This window comes from Sinohyriopsis cumingii, chromosome 16, assembly GCF_028554795.1.
Source record: "Sinohyriopsis cumingii isolate HCF-2022 chromosome 16, ASM2855479v2, whole genome shotgun sequence".
Lineage (NCBI taxonomy): Eukaryota > Metazoa > Mollusca > Bivalvia > Unionida > Unionidae > Sinohyriopsis > Sinohyriopsis cumingii.
In genome coordinates, this window is record NC_142976.1 from 74,404,698 (window position 1) to 74,421,737 (window position 17,040).

The 17,040-nt window shown below is 34.5% G+C and overlaps 1 protein-coding gene across 1 annotated transcript in view; it reads right to left on the reverse strand.

The window, feature by feature from the left end:
- Window positions 1-17,040, reverse strand: part of LOC149780796 (ribosome biogenesis protein bop1-B-like) — a 71,994-nt gene that overhangs the window by 29,682 nt on the left and 25,272 nt on the right. The window contains exons 6-11 of the mRNA XM_089937875.1: window positions 14,830-14,931; window positions 11,625-11,753; window positions 9,831-9,941; window positions 8,477-8,638; window positions 5,597-5,677; window positions 5,049-5,118 (exon numbers count right to left, since the gene is read on the reverse strand). Coding sequence (XP_089794001.1) covers window positions 5,049-5,118; window positions 5,597-5,677; window positions 8,477-8,638; window positions 9,831-9,941; window positions 11,625-11,753; window positions 14,830-14,931 — 655 coding nt within the window. The remainder of the gene's footprint in view (window positions 1-5,048; window positions 5,119-5,596; window positions 5,678-8,476; window positions 8,639-9,830; window positions 9,942-11,624; window positions 11,754-14,829; window positions 14,932-17,040) is intronic.

Sequence of the window (17,040 nt, forward strand, 5' to 3'; positions counted from 1 at the left end):
TATGTAAAGGTAGCCAAGACAGAGGGTGTATGTAAAGGTAGCCAAGACAGAGGGTGTATGTAAAGGTAGCCAAGGCAGAGGGTGTATGTAAAGGTAGCCAAGACGGAGGGTGTATGTAAAGGTAGCCAAGACAGAGGGTGTATGTAAAGGTAGCCAAGACAGAGGGTGTATGTAAAGGTAGCCAAGACAGAGGGTGTATGTAAAGGTAGCCAAGACAGAGGGTGTATGTAAAGGTAGCCAAGACAGAGGGTGTATGTAAAGGTAGCCAAGACAGAGGGTGTATGTAAAGGTAGCCAAGACAGAGAGTGTATGTAAAGGTAGCCAAGACAGAGGGTGTATGTAAAGGTAGCCAAGACAGAGGGTGTATGTAAAGGTAGCCAAGACAGAGGGCGTATGTAAAGGTAGCCAAGACAGAGGGTGTATGTAAAGGTAGCCAAGGCAGAGGGTGTATGCAAAGGTAGCCAAGACAGAGCAAGTCCATTGTTGCACTGATCTAGCCAAGAAGTTGACGAAATTCCCATTCCACAATGTATGTTCTGGCACAAATCATCTCTGGCACATGAACACTGTCGATTTGTTGGGATGATAGACAAGCCAGATAAAGGTGAGTTAGAAACTCCATACCTAGATGAAAAAAATGCTGAGATGCGATAAAGCCCCAGTTTTGACGCTTGACTATCCACTTTAAATTGTGACGAAGGGAGAGAAGGTTGTTCTATGTTAAGCTAAAAATGAATTTAGCAAGTGATTTTGCTGAATTTCATCCAAATATGCCAATTTAACCATTATGAAGGACATCTTGAAGTTGGATATGGTGCAGTCCAATGTTCTGGTGATGACCTGAGGGCTGAGGTTAGTTTAATGGAAGGTTATGGATTTGGTTCACTACTCCAGAGTAACTAAGCAAAGAAACTTGTGAGATACCATGGGTACACAGAAACATGTGTTGGACAGATCAATACTGATCATGTATTCATCATACCACATCAACAGCTATACACACTTTACCATCTTTCAAATTTCAGGGTAACATTTGAGTCAGATCAAGTACACCACTGGTCTTATAGGCATTAGTAACCAGAAAAAGTCTTGAGTACAAGCCTGGGGAATTCAGTTTCTAGGCTAATGCCAGGGCCCATTTTGAGGAAAGACTCCTTCAATAACATGTCTGCTTTGATAAGATTGCTTGGAATCTTCATCATATAGGAGGACAGTGAAAGGGGTAGGAGCTGCACAAACATCATCCAATGCCTCTCCAAAATCACCTGAATCACCCAAACATTTGTTGGAATGTGGCTGATTCAAATCTGCCAAAACATAAAGGATTTTGGCACCCACAGGAGGGTCACTGGCAGATAGGTGGGACATCAAGTCATTTTTGGTTGGCAGGAGACAATGTTTAACTCATTAACCCATGGTGCCAGTAGGGTTTCTGAAAAACAGTCATTTTTGAAAAACAGCTGTTTACTGTTTTCAATTTTCAAAAAACAGCTGTTAACAGCTGTTTTTACTGTTTTTTTTTCCATATTTTCACTAATTTTACAGTCAATAGCTTATTTTTGTGATGAACACCGTTTTATTATATATCTTTCGTGATAAGTTCTAAATCAATACATTTCTACTTCTTATAATAATATTTCAAGAATACAAGTGCATTAAGCGACTTGTCTGAGAGACGTGATCTAAATTTTGTACAGAAATTCGTACAGACCGAAAAAACTCTTTCAACGTCTGTTGATGTCGGTTTAATGGACAGAATTGCGTTGTACAATTTCTGGAGATTTTCAGTGCGCTGGCCAGAGTTCCTGAAGAGCGTGAATTCGGACTTGAGCCATTTGAAACTGTCTTGCCCTCCGACTGCAATTGATGATCCATCTTTTTGAAGCAACAAATTCAATTCATCTTGAAGAGACAAGTTCCCACTTTCAGCATCATTTGACGACTGTTCGATGACATCTTCTACATCGTTGACTTCAAATAGACGAGACGCTATATTTCCTGCGAAATTTAGCGTAGTTTTTTACGGGGCGACAGATGGAACTTTGAGACTGCGCAGGAGGTTCATGATATCATTGTTCAATCGCTCTTCAACGTGACACTTCAAATTTTCCATGAGCTTGGTACTAATGCCATTATTCCGGTTAGAGAGCTTGTTGAACATGAATTCTAAAATTGTGTCAGCACTCATCAACGACTTAGATTCTCAACAGCAACTTTCACAGGTTCCATTGCCTTCAGAAGAGTTTTGAGAGCGTCAAAATCCAATGTCTCAATGTCCGTTAGAAACAGTAAAACAGTTAGAAAAAAAACAGCTGTTTACTGTTTTTTGATTTTGGATGAAAAAAAGCTGTTTTACTGTTACTGTTAAACAGTTACCAGAAACCCTAGGCGCCACATTTACACAGCAGGCAGTAATAGCCTTCTTGTGTAGCTCTGTAGTATCAAGGTCATGTATGATACACTAAAGTGGGCAGTATTATAGAAAGGCATACAGATGATGCTCTACAATGATACCAAATAATCTGGACATTTTAGTTGCACTACAAAATATGGAAGGAAAAACCTAAATTTTGGGACCCGTTAATTTTTTCCCTACCCAAAATTCGCCTGTGGTCAGAATCTGATTTTGCGTCCAGTCTGAACTGCACACAGAAATGTGAACCTTTCCAAAAGTAGGATAAGGTGGGCATTTGGAATAAAGACTAGACTGGTCTCAATACGAAAATTATTAGTCTGTTAAGCAAAAAATAAAGAAAAAGAGAAATCCAACTTTTACCCTTCTGCTCATGCATGAGCAAAATAATCAATAGAAAATGATGTTTCTAACACAACTTGGCATTAGGCTAATGGAAAATCGCTAGGAAGTCGATGCATTAGGATGTATTCAGAAATAAACCCCAAAATGTGTTTCCTTCTCACATTTCAAGCGAAAATGACAAAAACTTACAGGGGTTAAACAGTTAATGGGTGTATTTTGATGATGTCACCAAAATTTGAATATTCCTTGCGTATTGAATCACTTGTGCATCAACATTGTACATAAATGACAAATTTAGCCATTCCTTGACAATTTGTAACAAATTTCCAAAATTCTTGTTAACTCATTAACCCCTGGCACCATGTTTATGTGGCAAGGTAGTAGCCTACTGCCAAGCTCTGTAGCATCATGGTCATGTATGATACACTAAAGTGGATGGTATTATAGAAAAGTAGATAGATGATACCAAATAATCTGGAAGTTCTAGCTGCACTAACAAAATAAATAGAGAAAAAAACTAATTTGTTGGACCCGAATATTTTGTGTCTGGATTTTAGACCTTTTGGCCTCAGATCTAAGGCAGACCAGTTTCAACTGCACACAGACAGGTTGAACCTTTGCAATAAGTAGGATAAGATGTAGGATAAGATGGGCATTAGGAATAAAGAGTGGTCTCAAATACAAAAATGATAGGTCCATTATGCCAAAAAAAAAGAACTCCAACTTCTACCCTCTGCTCATGCACAATCGAAATAGCCAAAGAAAAATGATGTTTCTAACACAACTAGGCATTAGGTCCATGGGAAATCTCTCGGAAGTTGATGTATTAGGATATATTCAGAAATAGCTCTCAAAATGTGTTTCCTACTCACATTTCAGGCAAAAACATCAAAAACCTCCAGGGGTTTATGAGTTCGAGTCTCAAATAAGACAGGTGCACTTCTAAACCTGCTGGTCAGATGGATGGCTCACTCAACCCATACATGGGTCATATTGATAGTTGGACTAGTTGGTCAGCAGCTGAGTTGGCATATGACAGATGGTACTGGACTTGTGGACCAGCTGATGTTGTCAATTTCATTTTCATGAGCAATCTCACAGACTCAAGGGCTATGAATGAACTTGGTGTGGATGGGTACTTATACCTATGCCCAATGGGCCACTAAACAGGAGACAAATATGCCCTGGCTTCCTCCAGTTTGCCTGTTGTCAGCCATGATGATAAAGGTTGCTGTATAGGACATCAAGAAAGCACAGACAGGATCACTTGTAACAGCTTCTGCAGTGTCAGAAGTGACCATCACCAATGGTGTCATTCTGAAAATCTTCACCACAGGTGGAGGTGGCATCCCTGTCTAACACAAAGCTAGCAAGCGAATCAGATGGATACTCAAAACATCCTGGTCCAACAATTTGGAATGTGACCTCTTCTTTCTTTAAGATCTTTATCCCTATGGCCCATGAAAATGGAACACTGTATGGGTGTGAAGACAAGCATTTTATACATGGCCAAGCACATCCCATGATTTCTCCTCTGCAACTTAAGTACTTGCATTTCCTGCACTTCATTAACATCTCTTAAACAAGAGAGAGAAAAGACAAAGTGTAACCAAAATATATACCATGTATAGTTAATTAAGCAAAACTTGCATACCAATAACACCAATAAAATAAATCCAAAAATGAATGGCAGTGTTTACAATACAAATTTAAGATACAATGATGAGACCTGATGTGTGAGTCAATATCGCTTGGACAATAACAAATTGCAAAAATAAGAATATATTCAAAGAAAAATTCGCAAATGTTACACAGTCAAGGTATTTCAACCTGGTCTCAAAATGATTGGAAAAGAAACTGGATTTCTGATGTACTGTTTACAGTTTTGAGCCAATACAGGCAGTAGTATTGTTTTAACTATTGAAGTACACCTGTTTATTGTCAGCATAATTTTGTTCTTATGTATTCTTTGTATGGGGTAACTGTAGAGGTTAATCCCAGAAATTAAATACTGACAAACAACCAAACCTTGACAAGAAAGGCCAAGAATTTAAGCACCCAGGAAAATGTCTTTAGCTTTTAATACAAATCCACAGAAATTGAGACCCACAAAAAAATTGTACTGCAGTACCTTGATATTCAAATGTTGCAGTGAAATGACTCAAGATGCAAAATCTTCAAAGTTGATACCAATCTCAACAATGAAATGAAATCAAACTTTCTATATTAAAATTAATACTTATGTCACATATAAGATTCACTAGTAAGACAAATAAGAACCACAAAATACCTGAAGCTAGCCACTGGCCACTCTTGACTGCAGATAAACACCTGACCATACCCTTGTGCCCTCTGTACACCTGCAAATATATATCAAGAGATCAAGTCATTATATGACAGTGCAATATTCCTTAAAAAGATAAAACTACCTGGCTTTCCTATCATATAGATAGACAGACAGGAAGAGAGAGAGAGAGAGAGAGAGAGAGAGAGAGAGAGAGAGAGAGATCTTATCAATTGAATGAAAAAGACCATTTAATTCTGTCTTCATCTTTCTATGAAAACCCAATGTTGGTATTGCCATCCATCTTGGAGAAGTTGCTATAAAAAGATTTTTTAAAATGGCCACAATGTATATTCAAAATGGACAAAACTGTCCATAAACTATATTAACAAGGCTTTCAGCAAGTAACCCCTCTTGACCTTTATTATTTCCTGGTCACCAAGAAATAGAAGTGCACCTATAAGCACAAACATCACAACATTTCGTATATGCTATGCAACATATTTCTTTTAAAATCAACCCAATTATCTGGGTTGTACATATTATTCTCTTACCAAAGCCTGCTGTGTGGGGAAGGGCTGTAGATCCTTGGGTTTGGGAAGTTTGGGAATAAGGTCCTCTGGATTCACATTCATCTGAAATACAAATATATATGTACATATATTCCGCTGATAATGAAGATTAATTGGAACAAGGTTTGAACAGATCAGTATGTCTATGATTTTATTCAATGCAATACCTGCATACAAAATCTCAATATTAATGCCACTTCATCGCTCTAAAAGTTTTCTTTGTGTTTGATAAATTGGTCAATCAATGTGTGTGTTTGTGTGTGTGTGTGTGTGTGTGTGTGTGTGTTTGTGTGAGTATGTATGTGTGTATGTATGTATGTATGTATGTAGTTGTTGGTTTCAATTGCACTTTTAACACTTTTCTGGTTACATCATGGGAGCTAAGTGCCTTGCAGAAGAACAAATTGAGTAAGAGTGGACACTGGGCAGGTATTAAATGGATTTTTCATTTTAACAAATTCAATACTGTGCAATGATGCAAAAGCCTGTATAAAATATTATTTATATGTGCCAATGGTATTTCGTAACCACAATGAATACTACGTTTGCTTATTCAGCAGAACAATGAATGCATATGATTAACAGAAACAGAAAAAAATCTGTGAAATGTTTTTTTCTTCTTAATTTATGAAAAGACTAATGAATGTGCTTCAACAAAATGTAAACTGTTCTTGCCATTTTAATTACTTGACCAATAATGCTTTCATAGGGGTTTGGAGGACCACTGTACTGTTTTCACAAAATGACATCCAAATAAAAACAAATGTAGCAAAGTCTCTACAGCTTCATTACAAAAAGTAAATAATGATGTTTCAGAGATTTTCACATTAAATAGACTATTATTAGTATACAGATTTCTGTGGAGAACTTGTAATGAAAACTCTGAAGTTCTGTATCATCTACTGATACAGAAGGGGGTAAATATATTGATTACGAAGCTTATGTGGATTATTTTGATTTAAAATAAAGTTCCATTATTTTCAAATGAAATGAAATCTTTTTATATTCCTCATACTATATACCCTATCTAATCATTTTTATAAGTTAAGTCCACCTGCAAACAACACAGACTCTGATCTGCAGTCACATAATGCACCAACTGATCAGGGTCTATGTTAACTGTTCTACTGACTACCCTAACAAACTGCACGGACCCAGATCTGCCAGCACAATATGCAATGGCAGAGTTAGAGCTGTTCAATCTGCAGCTAACTCGATTTATAGGAGAGTATTTACAATGTAATAAAATGATTCTGCAATTCTGTCCTGCTTTCTAAGAATATATATATTATCATGTAGTGGAGATTCTAATTCCTAGTATTTCTAACAGTGTTTTTCCTAGTTCTGGTACTGTATCAAGAACTCCATAAAATTCTACAAAAGTGATACTGAAATTAATTTGTCTTGCATGAACTCACTTTGTGCAAGAATGAAATCTTCCTTAATTATATCATTAATAACAAATATGTTCTTCCCACACCCTTTCTTCTAAAAGATTGCATTATCATTTATCTTGGTTTACTAAACCAGAGTGGCGGTGATAAACCGTGATAAAATTTGATCAAGGATTGTAGTGGGGTAGTCATTTATCTTGGTTTATTAAACCAGAGTGGCGGTGATAAACTGTGATAAAATTTGATCAAGGATTGTAGTAGGGTAGTCGTTTATCTTGGTTTATTAAACCAGAGTGGCGGTGATAAACCGTGATAAAATTTGATCAAGGATTGTAGGGGGGTAGTCGTTTATCTTGGTTTATTAAACCAGAGAAGCGGTGATAAACCGTGAAAAAATTTGATCAAGGATTGTAGTGGGGTAGTCAGTCATTCAGTACTGACAATGCAAAAACACATTTATCCAAAAACTTAAACTTCTGTACAACTTTGTGGATGCCTTCTTTGTTATGAAAAAAATGTGTCCCCTCCAAACTCATCAAGTGGGTCTATAAAAAAAACCCAGAAAACATTTCCATGGTGAATGAATGAGTAAATCAATTTTATTTTCCAGCATCTTCAGACCACCATCTTGATAGCCAGTGACTACAACTTTTGTTCTGTCACCTTTTCCATTCCAAAGGAAGTAAATAAAGATGGAAGATTTTGCATGATGTTCTTTGGTTGGTCGAGAGGTATGATTAAACAGTGAAATAATACAGTCAGAGTCAGAGAATATTTTACTCTCATTTCCCCAAATATAAAGCGGTTTCTAGAGGGCCAATATGCTGGTAATTATTTAATTAATTTGATTTTCTCAGTATAGCTTAATACTGCAGTACTGCCTTTGTTCAAATTTAATTCCAAGAAATACAAAACGACCAGAATGATCCAACTAATATTTTTGGCTGTTAATTTTTCACTACTACCCATTTTTGCACCAAGCCGTATGAATTTCATTTTGTATAATTTCATAAAGAAAATTTACAGATTGATATTTTATTCTGAAGTTGTGATTAAACAGAATTTAAAAGGAAATAAAATGAATTTAAAAAAAACAATATGGAGAGATTTTTTTATTTAAAAAAAGAGCAATTAACAACATACTTTTTGCACAGTGGACTTATTGCTTTGTAAACATTATCAATATATGATTGAATGCCAGCAATAAATGTGTAACCAACAATAAAGATAAAACAATAATATCGTTCATTGTGGAACTATGAAAATATTGTCACTCTCATGAAATACCATCACCAATTTACATGATGACATAAAATTTGTTATCCACATAACATTGTCAATTATCATATCTTTCTGTAACCATGAAAATCTGAAGGTAAAGAAACAATTTCTATTTTAAACTTTTAATGTGGATATATCGTTGTTTACCCTCAAGCAGTCTATACTGGAAAAGCGCTAACTGTCTTACCTTCATCTTGCTCTGTCGTGGACACAAATACAGGTCCAAACATCTGTTAAACCTCTCATTAATAAATCGTGGATATGCAGGCACTTCCCTTAAAGATCTGAACTTCTGTGGGATGAAATTTAGCCTCCTCTCTTCCTCATCCTGCTCCTCCCACTTCTTTTTCTACAAACAGCAGGAAGAAACACAGATTTAATATTAAAAAACCAAGAACTTCTTACATCAGTTTAAAATATGTTCACAATCTTCATATAGATACCAGTTCTAGACTTTATTTGTTAAAGAGATAAAATGCCTTTTGTTTCAATTATCAACCATTCAAAAATGATTAACTGAACTGTAATGTAATTTCATCATTATCTATATTTTGGATAGTCATAAACATGAATTTCCAGTACATGGTGGGATCACAGATTAAGGCCAAATCAATTATGTATGATAATAGCTACCATATATTTACTCACTTATAAGTGAGATCTAACTGCAAACTGCACAGACCCAGATCTGCTGCTGCATTATGTGTCTGTAGATCTAGGTCTATGTCAAGACCAATCAGTAGAGCAAACAACATAAATCATAATCCGCTTGTGCATTGTGCAATGGCAGACCTCGGTCCATGTTGTTTGCAGTTGGATCAGACTTATAAACAGGTAAATGTGATACTTAATTTTCTGATTGCAAAATTTTTCATTGTGACAGAAAGAGGTAATACTGGGCATTGGTGGCATGTAAGAAAAAATCAGAAGTTCATGTTCATTTACCAATAAATGCAAATCATGTACAAAAATGAAAACATTTAAACTAAAAACAAATACTCAACTAATTTTACAAAATCAAACTTGTAAAACCCTTAGGCAAACATAGCTATATAATCACAACTTCTACTAGCTGCAAGATTATACATAGATAATGCCAGCTGCATAACCCCTGCTAACTGAGGAACTAATTGATAGATTATACATGGTTAATACAGCTATATAATCATAATCCCTGCTAACTGAGGAAATAATTGATAGATTATATATGGTCAATACAGATGTATAATCATACCCTCTGCTGAGGAACTAATTGATCTATTATACATAGTTAATGCAGCTGTATAATCATAGCCCATACTAACTGAGGAACTAATTCATAGATTATACATAGTTAATACAGCTATTTAATCATAACCCCTGCTAACTGAGGAACTAATTCATAGATTATACATGGTTAATACAGATATATAATCATAACCTCTGCTGAGGAACTAATTCATAGATTATACATGGTTAATACAGTTATTTAATCATAACCCCTGCTAACTGAGGAACTAATTGACAGATTATACATGGCTTATACAGCTGTAAGAGCTTACCTCTTCTTCAGTAAAAAGATACTCCGGAGGTGGATTATAACTCTCCTCATGACCAGGAAGTGGAATTTTTGGGGCGGGTATATTCTGTCTAATTCTCTTGCTGATCTCACTCTGCAAAAGTTATAATAGTGTGTTTCACTACTTTGGAATGATTTCAAATCTTCAAATCACTGGTATATGCTGTCATACACAACACATGAAACTTTTCATACAAAGGCAACAAATAGCCAATATCACTGTCAAATAAATATTTCTGTACATCATAAAAGCAAGTCGAATATTTAAAAAATTTTTTTTCATTATTTTCATTTCCAATATGCAAATCAGAAAGCACACTTTGAAGATATGTTTGACTGCCCTAAAATGTCAAGTTCAATGTATTTTAGGTATCATCAGAGACAATATGTCCAACCCTGATATTCATTCAACAAGAAATCAGTAACATATCCATACTTTATTCCTACTAGCACTTTGTCATCATCATCATTATCATCACCACCATCTATGCTCTTAGGCTAAATGCATTATACTTTCAAAGCATTTTATAAAACTAAATACTCTGAAACGACTGTTAACATAATGATGTATAACCATTTACTATACATTCATGCAGAATACCAATGTTAAAAAAATTCACTTGCAAGACTGTAGTCTGAGATAACAAAAAAAAGCAAAACAATTTGGACTGCAAAACTGGTCACAAAATGATCACTTTAAATTTTGAGTAAAACTGATTATATTACGGAAATCCATACATCAAAATAAATCCTACAGTATCAAGAAAGTATCAATGTAGTGATACAATGTATTCAAAGTTGTCCATCAAATTCAAAAAGAAAACTGAAAGTATAATTTTGTTTAAATAAAACATGACTGTATTTCCAAGATTAATATTAAAGTATCTTCACGAAGATAACATTTTAACCATAAGCCTTGACAACAAAGGTAAAATTAAAAATACTCATAAGCCTTGATAACAAAGGTAAAATTAGAAATACTCATAAGCCTTGATAACAAAGGTAAAATCAGAAATACTCATAAGCCTTGATAACAAAGGTAAAATTAGAAATACTCATAAGTCTTGATAACAAAGGTAAAGTTAAAAATACTCATAAGCCTTGATAACAAAGACAAAATCAGAAATACTCATAAGCCTTGATAACAAAGGTAAAATTAGAAATACTAATCTCTAAATCTTACTCTACTAATATAGGTCAAAGTTCAGAAATTTATCTGACCAATTAAAAAAGTGCCCCTCAGAAGTATTCAGATAGGCTGTAATATGTAACAATGAAATACAATATTTCACATATGATGTATCCAAGGTATTATCCTAATAACTCTCTAATGTATTTGAAGACACTCTAAGACAGAATCCTAAAAAAAACTCCCTAATATATATTCCAGTCACAATGTATCCCAGATAAAATGCTAAAAAAAAACCTGTTTAATGTATTCACTCACAAGGTATCCAAGACAGAATCCTAATAAAGAACTCCTTAATGTATTTCAGTCACAAGGAATCCAAGACAAAAGCCTATAAAAAACATGCTTAATGTATTAAGTCACATGGTATCCAAGATAGAATCCTATTAAAGAACTCCTTAATGTATTTTAGTCACAAGGAATCCACGAGAAAAGACTATAATAAAAAAATGCTTAATGTATTCAGTTGCATGGTATCCAAGATAAAATCCCATTCAGTAACTCCAAAATGTAATCGTAACAAACCAAGAAAAAAATCTCCATACTTTTGAAGTTGCTTCACAACTACTGAAAGTCACTTGTCTTTACCTCCTCATCCTCTTTCCACAGCATATAGAACTTGTTCTCTTCCTCATTCTCCTCATCTGCTTCCTTTTCTTCCTGTGTCTTTGTTGGTTTCATCCATCCCATCTTCAGTGCATGAACCATTTGGCCTACCTGCAATACAAAAAATATTGTCAACAGGTCATTAAGGGACCACTACAGTGCATGAGAGACTGCAATTATAATTAAATTGAATTATATTTAAAGTTTATTGTAGGTTTTATGAGTGCACTTTTCTAACCTTCCGCTTTTCAAATTGTGTGGAACTGTATTTCGCCATTTTTCGTACCTTTTAATCAACTGATTCTTAGCCTGAATGAATTGTTATTTAATATTGATTATAATATTCGTAATGAAATTAAATTTCCTTAGATAATTCAAGTCTGACACTATGTTCTATTGCGCTTTTCTGGTGTCTGAATATCTGATGTTATTGTTTTGGGTTAAACACCATATTTCAGTGCAAGATAGACTACACAGTGTAAATGGTGTTGGAAGAACCAGGGAAAACCCTGGTATGAACCACCAACCCACTGGAAGCTACTGTAGGTTAGTAATTTGTTAGAACTGAGAGTACAGAGCAGTCTGTCAGTTATTACATGGTTTTGCAGATACAGTTTGTTAGTGACATGGGAAGGGTTTAAATGGTACTTTCCAGGTTTAGGTACTCGTATCACTGTTAATTCTCACAAAGATGTTGCCTGTTTCCTATATTTTATTGCAAATATTGAGTAGTATCTTGATAGCATTACAAGGTATGTGCTTCAAAACTTGACACTGGATTATCATCAGATCCTGCCAAAGTGTCATGAACACAGTCAAGAATCTTCTAGTTCTTACAGGGTTCCTGCCACAAATTAAAAACAAACAATCCCAGACCTTTCCCTGATGCAAAAATAAAAATTTCCAGACCTTCCGAAGAGCCCCGAATCTGTATACTAAAACTACTCTGAAACTCCAAAGAGCAGTCCTGTTACTGGTCTCAGACAAATGTAATAATGACAATTTAAGACTTTTCTATGACTTTTAAGTTCTTAAAAAAAAATCCAGATTTTTTTCAAGACCTGGAAAAGCAATTTTCACATGTACGACCTTTTCCAGAGTTCCAGACCCATGCAGGAACCCTGTTTTTGGAGAGTGATAGGTTTATGGTATTCTGCATCAGCTTCTAGCAATGCAGAGATATATATCACAAATAAAAACTGTAGTAAATCTGGTCTCCTTAAACCAAAAGTATTACATACAGGATACACAAGTTCCTTGCCATTTCATTTACTCAAGTTATAACAATACCCACAGGACTCATGTAACTATATCCTTATATTCAAATACTGATGCAGAGTTGCATCTAGGATTTGGTAAGTATGGGCACTTGCCCATACTGAATCTGAAAAAAGAAGGGCCAACATACTGACAATGGGGGTGACTTCCCATGTTGATGTAAAAAAAATTTAACTTTCTAACAGAGCAATAGCAAGTATAAAAAGTGTATTAAGTATATATATGTTCTGAACATTACAATAAAACAATAACATTAAGTACATGTGCTCTGTATATTACAGTATAACACTGAAAACACAATCTTGTTTTATATGAACAGTATTTTCTCTACACACCGACCATTAAATTATCAAACCATACACTGCAAATCATGTCATTCCTCTGTCCATTCTTAAATCTTACAAAACAGTGTCACATAATTAGTATGTCACTTGATAAATAGCATGCATGTAGTTTTAAGATTTTCACTTCGTTTCAAATAATGAATCGCCTGTTTGTGAGCTGAATTCAATATGTCTGTCAGGGGCTGATGTCCTGAAATTAGCAATTCCAAGTATGAAGTAATTTTCTTTGACAGATTTTACACACCAATTGCAAAGAATCTGATTTATTTCATTCATTTTCAGTCAGGTCAATTTTTTTCCCCAGTATGAATTTAAGAAAAAAAAAATTGACATTGGAAGGATGTCCTAGTTTCAGCATTGCCATCTTTAGCATCATCTGATTCGAGGATGTGTTTGTTCACTGCTGCTGTGCCTATTGACATAAAAACCTGCACTCTGACTATTATTGTAAGTATTACTAATAAAATAATGAAAAAAGTTTCAGAGTTTTAAATGGTTTTGCTATTTAATGCATTGTCCCGCCATGCTGACCTCAGCATTGCACTGATATGCCATTTCTGTCAGGTTGTGAAATATGTCTTTGACGAATTGATAGGAAAGGCAGAGGACGTTTCCTATTGCATCATGTGCTCTCCTGGCCTTTCTTTATAACCAATCAGAATTGAGCACATGACACACAGGAAATATGTGACACATTTCACAAGCACAACATATATCAAAATGGCACATTTTTCACACAAAAATGCACACAATTCTTTTTCTTTGTGCAATTTTGCCTGCACAGAATTTGAAATTTTGTGGGAAATCTTAATTTTGGGAGGAATTTTCACGATCGCGCATCCTAGATGCAACCCTGCTGATGTAACATACAAAGAGGGACCACATAACCAGTGTCATAATATCGTATATACTCATTTATAATTCATGTCCAACTACAAACTGCACAGAACCAGATTTGACATTTCATAATGTACAAGCAGATCTGGGTCTATGCAGTTTGCTAAGAGCAATTAGGACAACAAAAAACAAAGACTCAGATCTGTTGGCAAATTAAGCAATGGAACATCAGAGTCTATGGCGTTTGTTGTTGGACATTTCAAGCCATCTTTGACATATTATTTCAACTGATTTAGTACAGGACACAGACTCTGCTGAAGTATGCATAAGCCAACGTAAATAAAAGTATGCAATCTTTTCTTATTGATAGCACACCATGGACTCTGGGATGTAGTATAGCACCAATGCTCTGCATGTCCAAAATGCTAATTATGCTGGCAGAAGCCATGGTGGTTCAGTGGTCTGTGTGATGGACTCATGACCAAAAGGATGTGGGCTTGAATCCTAATCAACGAATTAACCTGTTAACTAATTATCTTGGCACTAAATAACCTATGTGCAATGTAGTGCCACAACAAAACACGAAATTTGACCAAATCAAACCCAGTTATTTACAGCATTTGACAAATAGATACATCAGGCATACAAACATAATTCTATCAATGCTTCTACCATGAAGTCCCTTGATCTGGTTTCAGGTTTAAGCATTTCTTGAAATATTTTCTAACCTTCAGTTTCTCCCACTTGGACGGAATGAAGCTTCTCTTGTGTTCAGGTCGGTTACTAAGAGGATGTATCATCATCTCGTTGACAAAAACTTCAACCCATGGCTGCAGAAATATAAAAGTTATCATATGTTAAAAACATGAAAAATACACGTGAAATTGAGGCCAAGTATTTTTGAGTGACTGCACCAAGTGGTTGCATAGCAAAATTTTTTCCTATGAACAGAAATGCAGCCAGCTTTGTTAGCAACATTATAATATAGAATAAAAAGTAAAACTTCAGGGATTGCTTTTGTATATTCCCGTCAATCTATAAAGCATACAAAACTCAGATTTCTACATTTTTATTGAATCTCAACAGGTTAACACATGCCAAAACATTTTTTTTTCTTCTTTTCTAAAATCACTTTTAAACTTGATGCCAGGATTTTACAAACTCTTTTTAACACCACCTGACAAAGTGTTAAGGGAGCCCTGCATAACTATCGAGCAATCTTGGCTCTCTCTTTGCACAGTCTATATTAATAAATATAAACATATCAATGCAAATAGATATCTCATGTAAATCTCTCTCTCTCTCTCTACATTGAATATACATAAGTATTAACATGCATCAAAAAAAACAGAATGTTACTCAGGTTGGGAGGTGATATATAAAACAGTAGATATATGTGTAGAAGGAGTATTCTACAAGCAGTTAAAGTTTAACAAGGGTCCATTTTACTTGCAAAAATTTCATTGAATAACTTTGCAAAATATTTTTTATTTTTTTGTAGTATAAAACAAAGCAGTTTTGTAACTTGTAAAATTGGTGGTTCTCAAGTACACCATGGCATATAAATTTAATATTTTGCAATTAGAATCAAGATATTAATTATATCACTTGTCATTTCCAAGAGAGTCAACAATTTTGGAAATCATAATATTTGGTACATAGTTCCTAATCCACTCAAAAAAGGATTTCCAAATATCCTTAGTAACTGTACCATCATAAAACAAGTGTTTGATGCTTTTGACCTAATGATTTCTTACAATAAATCTGTGCATCAATCTAAACTGAAAAGTAATACAATTGTTATCTTTGGTGCATTTCTCAGCCACAATTAGTGAATTTTTTTTCTGTTTTTATCACTTATATGGCACCATAATTGTCTGGACCAAGCCTCATGTTTTTATGGTAGGTTTATTTTTTAAATATTATTTACCATATATACTCGCTTATAAGTCAAGTCAAACTTCAAAAGCAAAGACCATGATCTGACATAGCATAATACACCTAAGACCAGGATATATGTTATTTGTTCCACTGATTACTCCCAACAAACTGCACAGACTCTGATCTGCCAGCACATTATGCAGTTTGCAATTGGACTTGACTTACAAGTGAGTACATATGGTACCAAATCATTATATGCTAATTATAAATCTTATTTGCTAGGAGCAAAATTGTCTCTGAATTTACATTCATGAGAGTATTTCCTTGTTGACATAATTTTTAATAATTGAGAAATATTAAATTTTTTAGTCTAAGCCATCGTATGTATTGCTTTAGAGTTTTATCTTCGACAATCAAAAAGCTGTTTGATAATGTTATTCCATTTAACTGCCATTCTGAATAGAAATCAAAAGTTGTTAATATCAACAAAATGTAGAATATCCTGTAACAAGTATTCTTCCACTGATGAGGGCTCCCATTTCCATGCTGCTAAGGCATGAATAACATCTTGCCAATTTTTTTATACTAAACTTGGTTAATTTTGTCTACCCTAATTATAGTATCTAAATACCTCCAAATGTTTGTAAAATTATTTTTTTAAATCAAAGTATTTATTCATATGCAACAAGGCATTTAATATCTTCATATACTGAATAAAAGAATAAACATAAACCATGTGTGACTATAAGTAAATATATTTACACTTTGGTTTTATCACTCAAATAGACTGATTAAAATATAATGTTTGATTCATTTTCTATATATAATGGTGAATTAGGCAAAGCTGAAAATCAATGATGTTGCTCAAAGTGACTTTTCCAATAAGGGATGAATTTCTTCTCACCCAAAATCCATGACTTCATTTGCTTCCTTCAACATCTTTGTATAATTTAACTGTAACATATCATCTAAGTTCAAAAGAATCTATTCCTAACAGTCAAATGGAAGAAGTACACAAAATTATTTCAATGTATTGGCATTTTTTTCTTCTGAAAAAT